The following is a 17,304-nucleotide window of genomic DNA, read 5'->3' as shown; positions in this document are numbered from 1 at the left end:
AAATAATTAAAAAAAAAAAAGATATTACATATTAACTGTCAGAAAATTTACATCCACACAAGTTAAATGGCTAAAATACACTGATGTTTTTCAAATACCACTTTAAAAATTCTAAATTTTTGAAAAAAATCACCTGTGCAAATAGGAAGCAAAGAGATTACAAAATCTGTCTACTCTGATCTTACCAGAAAAAGTCCTCTCGCATCTTCCAGCCTTCCACAGTTTAATGGTCTTGTCTGCTGATCCAGTTAACATTAAGCCCTGCTCAGGTAATATCTTTACTGCCCATACTGCAGCTGTATGACCCTGTGAGAAAAATGGGTATTAAGTTAAATTGCTACAGAATCATCATCTTTAATTATTTTCTCGAATATTCACATAGAACTACTGTACCTGTAAGGTCATCATGCATTTGTCATTCAGCCAGACTTTAGCAGTAGTGTCCCATGAGCCACTAAGTAATGTCCCAAATTTTCCAGATGAAAGACTACAAACTAAAGGGAAAAAAGGCATTAATTAACACATTTTCATAGAGAAAAATGCTCAACCTTGCTAGTTATTAAAATACTACAATTTTAAAAACACTTTATGAAGTGACAGTATTAGCTAATTAAGGCTCAACTCAATGGAAATGCAGAAGAGTGCAGCGGTCAAGAGCACAGACTCTGGTGCCAGGCTGCCTGGGTCCAAGTCCTAGCTATACCACTTAGGAGCTGTCTGACCTCAGGGATATTACTTAACATCAGATTCCTAGACTGTAAAATGAGGGAGCAGGATTAAGTGGGTTGCACAATCCCTTCAGTTCTAAGAAACTACACAGGAAAATAATGCAAATGATTTTCAAACGCTATTTATATAGTTATTTAGGGTCACTTTAGTTAACATGACAGAAAAAACTAGAGTTAAGCTGACTCATTTCATTACTCAACAGTAATGAAATGGTTAATTTAATGCCTTATGATCTTGATGTAACACTGTACAAGCTAAAAATTATAAATACGAAAAATTATCTAAAAACATGGAAACAAAAAAGACAGAGTTCTGATTAAAAATGGCAGATTATCCACAGTAATGCTATAAATGGTATTAATCTACAAGGACAAAAAAAACAGAAAACAACATAACTAACTTAGCAAAATGGAGGAGGTTACACAGAAAGCGGTGAGAAGCAGAGTAACTGGCCCCACAGAACTGAGACTAAGTATCCAGCCACTAGGTTCCATAGAGGATGGGGCTAAGCAGAGGAAATGAAAAATGAGAACACTGATTCAAAGGCTGCACACAACAGAGTGAAACACCAGACCTCTCCTCTCAGCCTACAGTGTCAGGAGAGTACTTCCTTATCCACTGCAGGAAGGAGACTGGAGGTTTATTCTCTGGAGGAACTGAAGCAGTGTTTCTAGACTCTAGTCACCAGGCATAATAAAGGGCTGGAATAAGGAACCCTAAGAAACACAAGGGGAATAAGCAGAAAGTCTCCATCCTGAAATGTGGTACCTACAGTCCCCCTGCTCTCAAAGTAAGAGGCAGGAGGACTGAATAATGTTAAAGAACTCCAGATGCAGACATTTGAGAGGGTTTCCATCTAAAAAGTCAGACCATCAGCTCACCCTCTAATGAAGCCCACCAATCATCAAGCTCCACCTACACGAAAGAGAAAAACCAAAACAAAGAAACAGAAAAATAAGGGGCAAGGGGTTTGGGGGACCCATAAGAAACAAATTCAATTTCAGGAAGCAGAAGAAAAATCTCCAATACAATATTATTTGCAAACAGATATATAAAAAAAGAACTAATGAGAGAACAAGAAAACTAAATGCTAAAAATAAAAGAACCAAACTGAAAAAATAATAATAAAACTAGGGGGAGAAAAGTCTCCTGAGAATTAGACCCAAAAGGCAAATATATGAAAAATAGGAAAGGATAATTAAGAATGTTAGAAAGTAATTTCAGAAGGTCCAACATCTAACAGGGATTCCAGAAAGAGATAATTGGGGAGGGGGAGGAGAAAGATGAGGCAAAGAACACAGAAATAGTACAAGAAAGATTCCTAAAAATGAAGGTCATGATATCTAGATTGAATGAACCCACAAAAGTGCCCAATGAAAGGCACTTTGAGAAACAGAGATAGACATGCATTGTGAAATTTTATAACATTAGAAATAGAGAAGACTCCAAAAGTTTGGGAGGGGACCAGAAAAGTGTCCCATAGAAAAGATGGGGAATCAAAATAGCATCAAACTTCTAAATAACACTATACACTAAAAGACAATAGAGCAATGCCTTCAAAATTCTGAGGTTAAATGGTTTTAACACAGGATTCTACGTCTAGCCAAAAAATCAAATATTCAATAAGACTAGAATAAAGCTATTTTCCAATATGCAAATACAATATATTTAACCCCCATGTCACAGCTTTCTTAGGAAGCTGCAACAGCTCTATTACACTAAAATGAAAGAGTAAGTTAAGAATGACAAAAACATGGGATCTAGGAAACAGGGAAATCCAGGATGACATTAGCCCGGGTAGTACCAATTCAACAGAAGGCTAGAAGGTTACAAGAGGAAGTTTCCAGGAAATACATGGAACATATAAATATTTTAATGTGTGTGGTAGCCATTAGTGATATTCATCAAATATTTTCTGCTCTTCACCTTCTAAGCAAATGGTAAGACTGAACTCCCCAGTTCCTTTGGCTTTAGGCATGCTACATGACTTGTTCTGGCATTGAAAAATGAGCAGAAATAATGTTACTTCCAGGTGGAAGCTTTAAGGACAGGTGCACAATGAAGCCATGCTCCCTCCCCACTACTCCAATATCTATGAAAGCACATGTCGCAGTGAAGCTTCTGTCATCCAGATCCCTGAGTGATTACAGGAGCAGAGCCCCCTGCTGCACTGGATCTATAAGAAGCAAAGCAAACTTACTGCATTAAGCCACTGTGATTCTGGAGATGTCTGTTACCACAATGTCACCTAGCCTACCTGACTGATTCATAATTAGTAGCAAAGGTGAGGCACTGCTGAAGCAAAAAGCTGAAATATATGGCAGTGGCTTAACAGGCAGGTAATGAGGAGATTATTACCACAGAACAGAAGGCTGGTGCTCCTTATCATGTAGTAAGGAACATTTGGTAAAGCTGTTACCAGCAATAACTCAGGACATGACAACCTTGTAGTCTAAAGAAAGAGGCTGGAAACCAGGACTTCAGTGATGGGTGTCGCTTACTATTGGCCACATTTGGCTAGGTACTAAAAGAATGGAATGAGATCAAGAACTGGCTGGTTCCCAGCCAGAAATGAAGAGTCCAAACTTAGGGATTTGCAGAGTTGGAAGAGCCAATTGCTTCTCAAGCCCAAATGAAAAATGGAAACCCGAGAAGTCCTTTCAGCAGCAAAGGACAATTGAAACCCAGCCATGCAACAGGAACAAATCAAAAACATGGCCATCCATCCTGCCAAAACTTCCAAATGGATTTAAAGCATTTTCAAAGCAAAGAAAATTAAGGTTGTTGCCCTGAAAATAAATGCTTTCACCTGGGAAAATAGCTCAGGGAAAAGAACCTAAAGGTTCAGCTTTCCAACTAAAGTCTGAAAGGCACAAGGTTTCAGTAGCTAAATCTGAAGAGGCACACAGGGAAAGAAAGAAGGAGAGATGGGGAGTAATACAGCAAATCTAGACTACAGCTGAGGTATGACTACTGACAAAGAGATCTGACTGGAAATCAAACAGGTAAAAAATATAAGTTTTTCAGAGAGTTATGCTGCCAATAACTAAAAATGTCCGTGACTGTTCAAGACTTAACACGACCCTTGTGCACCTAGCTCCCACAGGCAGAAAGCCAAGTTGAAAAAGCTGGTTAGTCCCCAAGGAGGGTTAATGTGACCAAGGAGAATAATAGAAAAGAATCCCAGAGGGTTAAAGGAGAGCCATGAAGAAAAATGGATTGGGAAACCCCTTTTGGAGACCAGAGGGAACTGATCACAAAAACCTATCACTCCCAGAGTAGGGGGTCCTTGAAACAGCCACCCATCTGAATTTCAGATGACTACAGATTAGAAACTGCTCTCTTGCATTGTTCCCTTTTCTGAATGGGAGTGCTTCCTCTGATTACCCTCAATATTCCACAGTTGTATACTGAATGAATGGGTGACAGGTAACTTGTGTCTTTTGGTCCACGGATCTCCAAATTTAAGAGGAACTATGTCTGGACCTGATGTAGAAACACCTAAGCATCATTTCCCTGATGTTTAGAATACTAAGTATCATCCAGAAATTCTTAATTTTGAACTTGATGCTGCAACTGGATGGGACTTTTGGCTTCTCTGACATTAAGAGAGAAGTGGGTATATTTTGCCTGCAGAAGAGAGAGCAAGCTGAATAACTAGTGACCAGAGGTAAACTGTGGTAGCTCTCTCTTTTTGGGCCCTGGCACTTGCCCCGAAGTGTGGGATGGCACTTTCCTCCTCCATTACCTAAAACCGCAACTTGTAAAGTAACTGGAAACTGTTATATATATATATTGACTAAAAAACAGTACCACTCTACCATTTAGAAAATAAAATTTGGGCTAGAAAGCTAACAAAAAAATGACATGACATAAGGATGTCAATCATTAATTTTTTCATCTCCTACTCACTAATGTGGTAGGTTTTGAATTTAAAAAGGAAAGAAAGAAAGGAAAGAAGGGAGGAAGGGAGGGAGGGAGGAAGGAAGAAAGGAAGAAATGACATTTGGCCTCAAACCATCAAGTAACTTAACAAAATAACAAAAGATGACCTTATGATAAAATAGAAACAAACCAGCCAGAAAAAATACCCTAAAATGTGAAGCACTATTTTTACTGCACAGGTTTCTATGAGAAACACCTTAAAAAAAAAAGCAAGATAAATATGATTACATAAAATAAACTTTTGCATTACAAAAAGAAAAAAAGAAAAACAAGAACATATATAAAGTTAAAAAAAATAATGAAATGAAAAAATATTTGTAATTTGTATCAAAGGATTAATAACTCTAACTTATAAAGGACTTTTAAAATGGCCAATAACCCCACATTATATGGACAAGAATATAGTTCTCAGGAAAGAAAATGCCAACAGCCCTTCTGTATATGAAAAAATGACCCCTCCATAATGAGAGATGAAAATTGCCCCATACTAAAATATCATTTTTCACTTATTTTGGCAACAATCTAAAAATCTGACAACATACTTTGTTGATAAGGGAAATAGGGACGTATATACTGCTGTTGGAAAAGCAAAAAAAGTTTTTAACACCTAATGTGGGGATTTGGCAATAACAAAATTAAATATGCATTTACCCCTTGATCCAGAACTAGATATCATACCTAAGTTACACTCACAAAAGAACAAAATGACAGATGCACAAAGACACTTGCACTAGCAAAAATTTGGAAACTTAGATATCCATCAATAGGGGACTGGCTAAATAAGTTAAAATAGCTATACAGCTACACAATGAAATACAATGCCACAGTAAAAATGAATGATGATTTCTATATACTGAAATGAAGTAATCCCTAGGACAATATTATCAAGCAAAAGTAGCCAGGGCAGAAAACTGCAGTAAGATACCTTCTATCTAAGAAAGGGGCAACATAAATATACATACATATTTGCTAATTTTTTTTCCAGAAAGAACAGAGTTAATAAACAATTAGTAAAAAAATAAAAATAAAATAAACAATTAGTTACTTATAAGGATGGCAGGAGAAGGCAATATAGACAGAATCCAGATTTCTCTGAATGCACCATGTTGAATAGTTTTTTCTTTGCAATTATGTATGCTTTATATAACTACAAAACAAAATTAAGTTAAAAACAAATCCTGGTGAGCACCACTACAACTCAAATTGAGGTTTCTAAATACTATCTCCCACGAAAAGAAAAACATCAGGCTTCTTGGCAAAATGGCTGATTTCAGGTCTAGAACATTTTGTACTACCAAAAGCAAGGAAGACTACTGAAGGTCTTATCAAGAGGCCACAGGAGCCAATTTTTTAAAGAGGTTTCCAATGATCAAATATGGGACAATTTGAGAATCAAAAAAGAAAAAAAAAAGATGTTAGGGAATCAACTCATTCTGAAACCCAGTAAAACAGGTGACAGAAGGGGCAAGAAAAGCGCTTATCCTGTCTTCTCTGTGTAAATGTCTCACACTGTAACCAAAGAGTTGATGTGAAAAGTTCTTTACAGAAAAATGCTAGCTATTAAATCCAGAAATAATGGTAGAACTAGAGTATAATTTGCAAATTTTAATGAAATATTGGATCTATGCAATGATCATCAGTAGATGTTAAAGACTTATTTTCAAAGGCTGATGAGAATTTTATAAAGAATGGATGAATCTTAACATCATGAAAAGAAATATTACATCCCTCCTGTTGTGCTACAACAGAAAGTATACAATTCTTGCTCAAAACTTGAATCTGAATCTGATCAAACTTCTAGATCTAATAGCTTACAAGACTACAGGACTGAGGAACATGAGGCTAGAGAAATGAGGCTTTAACCAGCAGAGTTCAGATTACAGGAAATTCTATAGGTAAAATAAGCTGGTTTCAAATAGAGAGGGGATTTAAAAAAAAGAAAGAAACTAACAGATCGAAAGACATGTAGACCTTGTTTGGGTCACAATTCAAACAAACTGTAAAAAGAAACATTTGAGACAACTGGGTAAATTTGAACATTCACTGGATATTTGGTAACGAGAAATTAGGTTTTGTTTTGTTTTAGGTGTGATAATGATATTGTTTTTAAAAAAGAGAGAGGGACTTCCCTGGTGGCGCAGTGGTTAAGAATCCGCCTGCCAGTGCAGGGAACAAGGGTTCGAGCCCTGGTCTGGGAAGATCCTACATGCCGTGGAGCAACTAAGCCTATGCGCAACAACTGCTGAGCCTGCGCTCTAGAGCCTGCCTGCCACAACTACTGAAGCCCATGCGCCTAGAGCCTGTTGTCTGCAACAAGAGAAGCCACCGCAGTGAGAAGCCCGTGCACCCCAACGAAGAGTAGCCCCCGCTCGCCGCAACTAGAAACAGCCCGCACACAGCAATGAAGACCCAACGCAGCCAAAAATAAATAAATTAATTAATTAATTAATTTTAAAAAAAGAGACTCCTTATCTTTTTGAGGGGTCAGCAAACTGTGGCCTGTGGGCCATCTGTTCTTGTACAGTGCACAAACTAAGAATGGTTTTTATATTTTCAAGTGGTTGAGAGAAAAAAAAAAAATGGTACTTGCTGACATGTGAAAATTATATGACATTCAAATTTCAGTGTCCATAAATAAAGGTTTATTGAAACACAGACATGTTCACTCGCTTATTTATTGTCAGTGGCTGCTTTTGCACACAATGGAGAGCTGAGCAGTTGTGAAAGTGACTGTATGGCCTGCATAGCCTAAAATATTTACTACCTGGCCCTTTACAGAAAGTTTGCCAAACCCTACTGTAGTGCTATATATTGAAGTATTTACAAATGAGATAGTATATTGGAAATTTCCTTTAAAATAATATTTTGGAAGAAGCAGAAGATGAAGCAAGATAGGCCTTGTGTTGATAATCCTTGAAGCTATGTAAATACATGAGTAGAAAAGATCATTACACTATTCTCTTTTATGTTTGTTTATATATAACTTATTATAAAATACTATGTCTCTACTTTTATATACATTTGAAGATTTCCTTCAAAAAGTTTAAAAAAATCTGTATCACCCTGTATTGAAGATTTCCCATACCTACACACAAAACATTTTACAAACTCCTTAAAAAAATTAAGTTTAGAGTGCTTATGGGCCATACTATTTGCTTACAGATGTCCCAAACTATTCCAGATACATAAAAAAAAAGTAGTACACATACTGCATTGATTAAGCGTATCATTTTATAACAAAGAGCTGTTAAGCAAACACAAATCCAGGAATATAAAAGAATCAGACATACAAATCACAGAAAATGCTGTTCAAAAGTATTAAATACTCTCAAATAATGATACCAGAACCCTAAATACATTCCTTCTGGGGCTTCAATTTGCTGCATAAATACAGACATAACAGCCCAAAGATAAAGAAGTGCTCTCAGTTTTCCTGAGTAAATGAATTTCTTGCACAAGATAGCTGAAAAATCAAAATTACAAAGTATATAAAACCATAAACTCTTCCTTTTTACATATATAATCATGTCAGCCTTTACTGATGACAATAAGTCTGTAACAGAGAATTTGCAGAACAATGATGATCCAAAAGGTTTTCACTATTAAGCCACAGCTATAGGTAAAAAATAATAATAATAAAAACAAGGGAAAGCAGATATAAGAATTTTATCTTCAAAAGGATGAAACTTATTCAAACAGAAAAATACCAAAGCATTATACTCACCAGTATTTTTGTGACCTTTTAGTACATAAAGTGGCGCTGGACTCTCCAGTGAGAAAATGCAAATATTGTGGTCATTTCCTCCAGTGGCGATTAGTCCATGAGGGTACATGTCACTTGAAGGTATGACGCATACACAAGAGACAAAATTGGAGTGGCCACTCATACAGTGCATTTCTGTAAAGCCCCTGTTAGGACTGGAAAGACATGAGAATTAATAAGATATACATTTGTCCTCTGACTTAGCCTGGGACAGACGTTGTCAAAGTACTAATTTTCTTTTAGTATCTAGGTTGAACTTTATATACTACTTTAAGAATCTATTGTTTTAAATTAAATATTAAATACCTAATTTGTCTTAGCTACTACAGAGGCTTAATCAGATTAGGAGAAGTTTAATTAGTGTTTCACTGTTAAGAGTATGTTAATTAACAGAAAGAACAAGGAAGGAAAGGAAAGGAGACAAATATCATAAGTGGTTTTATTTTCCCTCCATCTGCATTTGTACTTATCAGTGATTGTTACCGTAAGAAATCTCTGGTGAAGTGAAACATTCATGCAATTAGGATAATGGAATCTACTATCAATAAGCCGTAAACACACTGAGGACATTTGCACACTGAAACATTAACTTAGTACTCATTAGTATAGCGTGTGTATCTAAATAGCTAGACTATCAATCACTTCCAATATGCAAACTAAAGGAACTAATACAGGGACATATAAATGACTGCTCTAGGGACACAGCATATTAATAACTGCCTGGGAATTAGAATGATTACCAATTTGTTATACACATCCTTCACTTAGCACCACTCCCTTACATAACAAGTCAAACAACAGATTATGATATACTATATGTGGAAGGCAGTAAGTTAGCTGTAGAGGGGGATAAAAGAATTATATCCCTGATTCAAGCTAAATCAAGGAGTTTGTGATCTAGCTGAAGGAGATAAAACAACTGTACATAAAAGAGAAGACTCCCAGATAAAGACTGCACACATGCTTATCTATATTCACTCCCTTCCCAAACACCACAACAATATGTATAATGTATATTTTATATCTCTCTAACCATCTATGTATATTTTAAGAAAGGCATAAACCCACAAGGCCAGAGAGAATAAGAAAAAAAAGAACAGAAATATAATCGAATACTGAAAGCTGACAGAAAAGTAGTAAAGGCCTTAGGATACTTGAGAAAAATGAGTTCTAAGCAGGCATCAGGAAAAGTAAGAGGCCCAATTTACAAATGAATCTGCAGAAGGCTCAAGAATTAGCAGCACTATGTATCTCTAGGAAATGGGAACAAAAAACTAGAATTAGGAAGACTAGTTGAAAGTCTTTGGAATCAGACACAGAATCATATCAAAAAATCTTCAAAGTAAGGTATTTGGTAGTAGCTATTTTTAACTTGTTTACTTTATTTTGGTGTTTTTTTTTTTAAGTGTGGTCTTAGAAACCTTTTTTTTTAAAATTAATTAATTTATTTATTTATTTTTGGTTGAGTTGGGTCTTCGTTGCTGGGCACGGGCTTTCTCTAGTTGCGGCGAGCGGGGGCTACCCTTCATTGCAGTGCACGGGCTTCTCATTGCGATGGCTTCTCCTGTTGCAGAGCACGGGCTCTAGGCGTGCGGGCTTCAGTAGTTGCGGCTCGCGGGCTCTAGAGCGCAGGCTCAGTAGTTGTGGCACACAGGCTTAGCTGCTCCACGGCATGTAGGATCTTCCCGGACCAGGGCTCGAACCCGTGTCCCCTGCATTGGCAGGCGGATTCTTAACCACTGCGCCACCAGGAAAGCCCTAGAAACCATTTTATCAATAAGCCCAAAGAAATGTAAAAGATAGGACATGTTTAAAAATCTATATTATATAAACCACTAAATCTACCTAAATGTGTCCCTTAGCACTCCCCAGTACAGATGGATGCTTGTGTGTATCTACCGTAGTGATCTGTGAAGCTCTTAATGGCAGAATCCAGACCTGGTTCTTCCCAAGTTTGTAGCACAATGTTGTACATGGTAATCATTAAGTACTTCTTGAATCAGTGAAAAAATGCTTTAAGCATCAAGGAAAAAAAAAAAAAAAGACAGACACTCCAGCCAGACAACTGCCCCTCTTGTACCCAGCAAAAGTCTGAAGTTTTTTCTTTAGAAAAGGTGAAAGTCTTTGGCTGGGGGTAGACACAAGGCACAGTTGAGCCTTGGGGTATGAGAAACATGTACATTCACCATGGAGGCCAAGACCACCAAAGACAAAACCTAGAAGCCAGGCAATCATCCTCTAGGCAGGAGATCAGCCCTATGAAACAGTCCAGCCAGATAACCCTACAGTGAAGCTCATAACCATGAAGCTCCACCGATACACAGATCTTCCCAGGAGTTTTTTAGTTCTCCCCCCTTAATGGAAAGCACAGAATAAGAATTACCAGACATTTGGGGTAAAATAGTGACCAAAACAAACAGGGAGGGGAAATAACCAATTTGGAGGAAACATACCACTAAGGAGAAAATAACTTTAAAAAATTCAGCATTGCCATCCTTAGATACAAGATACTGCAACCATGAAACAAAAACATAATTTCACAAGAAGTTAAGGCAACTTCTGAGGAAGTATAGTAGAGAGAGAAAGAAAGAAATTTATAGAGAGAAATTAAAAAGCAATTTAGAAACAAATTCAATATATGAATAAAAAGTTCCAGAAAAGAGGACAGAGAAAATAAGATGAAACCAAAGAATTTAAGAAAACGTCCCAGAACTTATGGACATGACTTATGGACATTAAAAAGGACCACACTTAATGAATGTGAAAAATGAATGAATATAGACCACCTCCCAGAGAGAAAAAAAATAATAGGTCAAGAATAAGAATGGCTTCAGACTTCTCAACTGTAACACAGTGGAGCAATGGCTTCAAAATTCTGAAGAAAATTAGGAAACTACAATGCTACAAACATTTAAATTATTATTCAAGTAGCTAGGCAGGCTAAAATCATGTTCCAATTGCAAGGTCTTAATACATTTATTATCACTGCACTGTATTTCAGGAAGCTCCTGGAGGATGTGCTCCAATAAGGTGTCAAGGAAGAAAACCAAGAAAGTTAAAGGATATTGATAATAGAAATCTAACACAAGAGGTCCAAAAAGGGATTCTCGAGAAGACAGCGAAGGGAGATCCCAGGATTAGCTGTGCACCAGAGGCAGACAGACCAGGTCAGAAAGTTTTCATCATCAGGAAAATGAAACTGTTATATATCCAATGTGTCTAGAGGTCTTGAGAGGAGAGTTAGACAACTAACAAACAATATGAAGTTGAATTCGTGATAAATACATAGAAAGTTAAGCAAATGAAAACCAAAAATAAGACAATTATTAGCTATAGGGAGATCATAAAATTGTTCAGGAAAAGTTATCATAGTTTATTCCACAGCTCACGTGTAGATAGACTCTGTACAGTCACAAAACACTGATTTAGTCTACATTAAATTAAACTATGTTATAAGGATCAGGACATAGAAAGGATGCATATGTGATGGGGGTTGGTAGAGGGTAGAAATGAGAGCTAAATTTTCATATTCCATAATAAGAACAGAAAATGCTAAAACAGAAAACTAAAAGAAATTTTAAATGAAAAGTAATAGCAGTATAGCACTTTATATACAGATATGGAAGCAAAATTCAAAAATAAGCCATTAAAAGAGATGAAAATTTTGCCTCCAAGAAAAGGGAATAGTGGGTTGGAGGGTAGGAAGGGAATGGCTCTAATTTCTTAAACTCTGCAGAACTACTTGACTAAGGACCCAAGGTGCTGAGTGTTTACATGAGGGAGAAGTCACTCCAGCCTTGGCATGGTCAGGGAAAATTAACACATGATGTTGAATCTGAAGTTGGCATCTTTCAAATATGGGTAGTTTTCAAAAGGCAAAGCAATCGTTGGTGACAGACTTGGGAAATCCAGTTTACTATGAGGTGGGCTTCTAGAGGCTTGAAGCCGTCTGCAACAATGGCATGTTGACTGGTTCAGTTCAATGTACAACCAAAAAATGGCATCTCCATGCTGAAGCGCCTTCAGAAGACCCGGAGGCTTCCTCGGTTTTCAGTGGGCTCTTGTGAAAGATGAAATATCTGGTTTAGTCCACCCTAGAATAGAACTATTTTGCCTCCTTGAAACTAAATTAAATCCCCCCATCATTATCAGTCCATCCCTACATTATCCACCCCAATCCAGAGCCCTATCAACAATGTACATGAGAAAATAAAAATGTTTACTACTTGGCTCCAAACATTTTACTGCACTTCATTCATTTTATTAATATACCATGAAATAAATAGAAATTGTCAGGATGTCAGCCTTGAGGACACTTTTTATCACACTAAAGGTACGGCTGAGACACTAGTTAGGATGCCTAAGAGTGGCTATGAGATGCTCTACCACAGCACTTGGAAATGAGAGGAAAACAACCTTATCTCACCAATCACTCACTATGGAGCCCTGTGCCTGCTACAATGCAGGCTCTCAATCAGTGTTAATTGAATACCACATGAATTCTAAAAAACAAAACCGAAAGACAACGTGAACTAAGTGAAAAGAACCAGTTTTCAAAGAGAGGGTCATTGCAGCTCAAAGTTTGTCAAGTTCCTGTGATCCAGTGATTTAAGCTCCTGTCAACCTAACACAGTCCTACAACGCAAAAGTTTGAGGATTTAGCTGTTCAACAGAATTCAACTATTACAACAAGCATCCTTTAGCTACTCTTTACTGCAATGTTCATATCCTACTGGGCATGTGCTTCTACTGAACAAAATTTTAAATGTACAAGCTTAATCAGTAATTTGTACTCAAATACACAGAAGTTATGTATCAGTGTTACCAAGTGGTTTGGAATATCACAGAATCTTAAGCATTAGAGAAGCCCTTATCTAATTCAATATAGGAGTTTCCTCTACAATATCCCTAGTTTAGTCTGTCCTATTTTGGCTGCACTACTGCAAAAGCCTCTAAACAGGTCTCCTTCCACATTTATCCCTCTGCGATTCATTCTCCACCTGAAACTAGCAGAAACTTCTCCACAGGTAAATCAAATCATGTTGTCCTCTGCTTGAAACTCTGAAGGCTTCCACCTACTAACTTCTTTCCTCAGCCCTCTTCCCAGGGCATGATCTGGCTCCCGCCAGCCTCTAAGACCTGCCGTCACCTCACCGTTCATTCCCTCCTGCACATTGGGAATTTCCTCCTTCTCAATCCAGGGCCACTGTGTTTGCACCTCCTACTGTCTACAGTGCTCTTCCAATTCAACCCTTCTGGTTCCTCACTCCCTTGACCACCTCAAACTCAGTATCATTTAAGAAAAAAAAACAAATGCCAAAAACACCTTCCTCAGAGAGGTTTCTTTCTTTAACATCGCTCTCCACTCAATTCTATATCTTATATCTATATTTGTTTTCTTCATAGTACACATGCCAATGTGCAATTATTTATTTGGTTGTTTCTTCATCCATCTTCCCTCCCAGACTGTAGGCAAGATCTATAAACACAGGAAACTTGTCTGTCCTTTTATTCTTCTTCAGGATCACAAATAGGAGCCACTCAATAAGCAGTTATCATCTGAATTTATGGATGAAAATGTATGGTTTCAATGAGTGAAACCTCTGACGGGAGAGTTACTACCTGAAGTAACTTACCTCAATTTTTCCCTGTCTGAACTGAAATCTGTCTTCCAGGTCTTAAATTTCCTGTTACAACAACTAAATCAGGGCTAAACACTTGAACTTGATTTGGACTGGAGCTTAACCTTCTGTTTCCTAATATTTTTTTGATTAATCTCTCTGAAAATCTTTTGAAGGCAGTGGGCTTTCTCTCCTCAAGAAAACCACTCCCCCACATCCAGAAAACATTTGAGGGGTTTCATCCCCTCCGCCCAAGTCCATCACATACCCCAGACTAAGAAAGTCTGAGTTGGACAACGTGGAGAGGAGCCAAGGCAACTTTTTGCAATGCAATTTTTGAGAACCTTAATTCTCAAATTTGAGAGAAGACTACAGAACAAATTCCAGGGAAAGAAGAGGACTTAACTTAATTACACATGCCAGATGCTTCCACATGGCCTCATTAAGGAGGGTGCATCTGGCGTCAAAAGTTTTTCAAATCGAAAAGAAACACAGGAAATCATCGTCCACAAACTGAAGCCACAAAAAATAAGAAGTTCGTCCAAGGTCACTCAGTCGTTTAGTGGTCAAGTTAGGACAAGAAAGTAGGTCTCTGTTCCCCCAACCCGGTGTTCTTTCCACGTAAACCTCACTAGTTTCTTACACTGCGTGCCCAGACTGCCAGTGCTCTAAGAACTAGGAGGGAGCGTGGACCGTCGGAAAGGCCGGGAAGAGAGGAAGAGAGCAGGATAGGGCAGGGAAGGGTCACTCTCTTCCCAGACGCCGAAGGAAGCTTGCAGCACAGCCGCGTAACAGCGGGACTCGTAGCGCTTACCTGTCTGGGACCCAGAGGCGGGTGGTGCGGTCTCGGGACACGGACACAAAAGCCCCCGGTGGATAGAGGCAGCATACCAGGCCCCGCACGTCCAACTCGTGGCCCGGAAGCGAGCAGCTCAGCCGGTACCTGGCGGCGCCGCTCGCCATGGCCCTAGTAGGTCCGGCGCCCGGTGCCCTGGCACCGCGCGAGATCAGTCCGCCGGGGAGGCCGGGCGTGCAGTGCGAGAGGGCCTGAAAGTTAGGGGTGTCGGGACCGGAAGAGCCCGAAGGCCGGTGCGGAAGGGCGGCCGGGAAGGGGCGCGCCCAGCGGGCCGAGTGACACAGCAACCCTGACATGCACACCGGAATTCATCATCGGCCTTAGCCCGCCATGACGCAGAGTGTGTGCGTCCCGACTGCTGAGGCCGTTGAGGAGCCGAGGCTCGATTCCCTCATGCGCGCTGGACCACCAGCGGAGAAAGAGATACCACCGTCCGGCCCCTCGGAGTGGGCGCCTGAATCCCGGTCCTTTCCGAGCCCGCGTCCTCGCCGAGCCCCGGCTGAGCTTTTTATTGTAATACCGGATGTGGGCCGGACTACAAATCCCACAATGCCACGCGCCAGCGGGGCGTGAGTCGTAGGCGCGCCAATCCGGGTATTTTAAATCTTGGTCGGCTGTGCTGAGGATTGTTTTCTGGCTGAGTGAGTTTGCGTCGCTTGTAGTGTTGGGGACTGGCTTACGCCGCCGATTTCCCCAAACCTTCTCTGCGTAGTTTCCCGAGATTTTTTTTTTTTTTCAATCTAAACTTTTTAAAATTAAAACGAGAGAGCTTGGGGCCAAGTTGGAAACAAATCACTTTCCTTGAATTCTGTGAATACTAAACCGGGTTTTTGGTACTTAAAAAAAAGTTTTATTTTACGCGTTAACTCAAAGATTTAAAATTTTCTCTCAAACTGTCACATCTCTATACAAATGGAAAATGCTGGGGCTAACTTAAATGTCTGAAAACACTAAGGGAGAAATGTCAGTAGCTTCTTTGTGAGACAACATACGGAATAGTTGGACAGTTAGAGGTTGTATGAGAGGATGTATCTTTTTCTTGCTACTCTTCTAGCAGAAAAGTTTTCTGCTGGGGCTCTGGAGCAAAAGACAGAGTAACAAGAGAAAAACAGGTGTTTTAACGTGTACCTCATATATACAAGGGAGAAATTCAGAGATAAATAACTCAAAGAGGTGACGAGAGCTTGGGCTTATATAGCATCTTAACAAAGGAACAATAAGTTTTTACACAAGCGATAAAAGAAAAGAACTTTTAAATCTTTAGAGGCAGCAAATTATGGGAAGCCGACTATATGGGAAACTAACAGTAGTTAAAGGTTAATTACTAAAGTTTTTATGTAGATTCTTCTGGTGCAGTCTCCAGGATGGTAAAGGTCTAAAGTTTGTCTCCAGTGATTAACTTTTGTCCTTCCTGGTTAAGAAGCAAGGAGGGGCACTTTGAAAATTTATATTCTGCTTTTAAGCAAATAGCAGAATAGTAGAGAACTTTTCCTGTACCTGCTTTTCAATTGCCTTCCCCTCCAAATAATCCTTATAATACCAAAGTGGCATATTTTGGGATGGCAAATTCTACCACCCTTCACTACAGCGACCATAAGGATAACAAATGACCACTACAAATATGTTGGTCTCAAATGGAATAATTACATGAAAATGTTTTACAAACTTTGAGAACTCAGTCACATGACATTATTTCATTTTGTATTGCACTGATTTTAACCTACTTGAAGGCAGGCATACAAGAGAATAAATCTGGGCATAAAAAATGTATGCAAGATGGGAATAATGTGAAAATGTTAAAAATCCAATATGTATGTAGGTTTAGAGCTCCCATCACATTTTTTTTTTGAACTCCCATCATATTTAAGCTGTCTATAGGAAGACTGGGAAAAAAAACAAACTGCAAGTTACTTTTATTAGAGAAGTAGGATTTGAGACGACATAATTCTCATTTTTTTAAAAACCATGTTTAAAAAACATTTGATTTTAAAATAATTATTTTAAGACCACTTTGCTTTTAATTCAGCCCTCCTCACAAAATAACTCTGAAAGGAAGCCTAAAGGTATAAAGCTTTCAATGACATGAAACATATGGTACCAGAATCGCATCAATACTTAATGCTGTATCGTGTATGTTGTGTTCCTTCCTTCTAACAGGAAGGAAACTACTACTTATGAGAAACAAAAAGACTGTACAATGAATGCTGCCTACCACGGAATAACTTCAAATAATTCTTATTAAAAAGTCTGATGTATTACAACTGATGTTACACAGCGATATGATAAAACTCGCTGGAGTGAGTTCAGGTCATGCACATAATCAAGAGAGGTTACTCTGATTACAAAGAAAACCAAGGTTTTTAAATAAAATACTCTTCCCTAGCCAACTC

At 38.5% G+C, this 17,304-nt stretch overlaps 1 protein-coding gene across 1 annotated transcript in view; it reads right to left on the bottom strand.

Moving 5' to 3' along the window:
- PLAA (phospholipase A2 activating protein) overlaps nucleotides 1-15,392 on the bottom strand; it is a 37,647-nt gene extending 22,255 nt beyond the window's left edge. The window contains exons 1-4 of the mRNA XM_059924636.1: nucleotides 14,873-15,392; nucleotides 8,399-8,592; nucleotides 394-494; nucleotides 186-306 (exon numbers count right to left, since the gene is read on the bottom strand). Of these exons, the coding sequence (XP_059780619.1) occupies nucleotides 186-306; nucleotides 394-494; nucleotides 8,399-8,592; nucleotides 14,873-15,210 (754 nt within the window). The 5' untranslated portion in view covers nucleotides 15,211-15,392. The remainder of the gene's footprint in view (nucleotides 1-185; nucleotides 307-393; nucleotides 495-8,398; nucleotides 8,593-14,872) is intronic.
- Between the last annotated feature and the right edge of the window lie 1,912 nt (nucleotides 15,393-17,304).

This window comes from Balaenoptera ricei, chromosome 6 (assembly GCF_028023285.1).
Source record: "Balaenoptera ricei isolate mBalRic1 chromosome 6, mBalRic1.hap2, whole genome shotgun sequence".
In the NCBI taxonomy this organism is placed as follows: Eukaryota; Metazoa; Chordata; class Mammalia; order Artiodactyla; family Balaenopteridae; genus Balaenoptera; species Balaenoptera ricei.
Note: the sequence above shows the minus strand (reverse complement) of the source record. Positions and strands in the feature narration are given on the sequence as shown.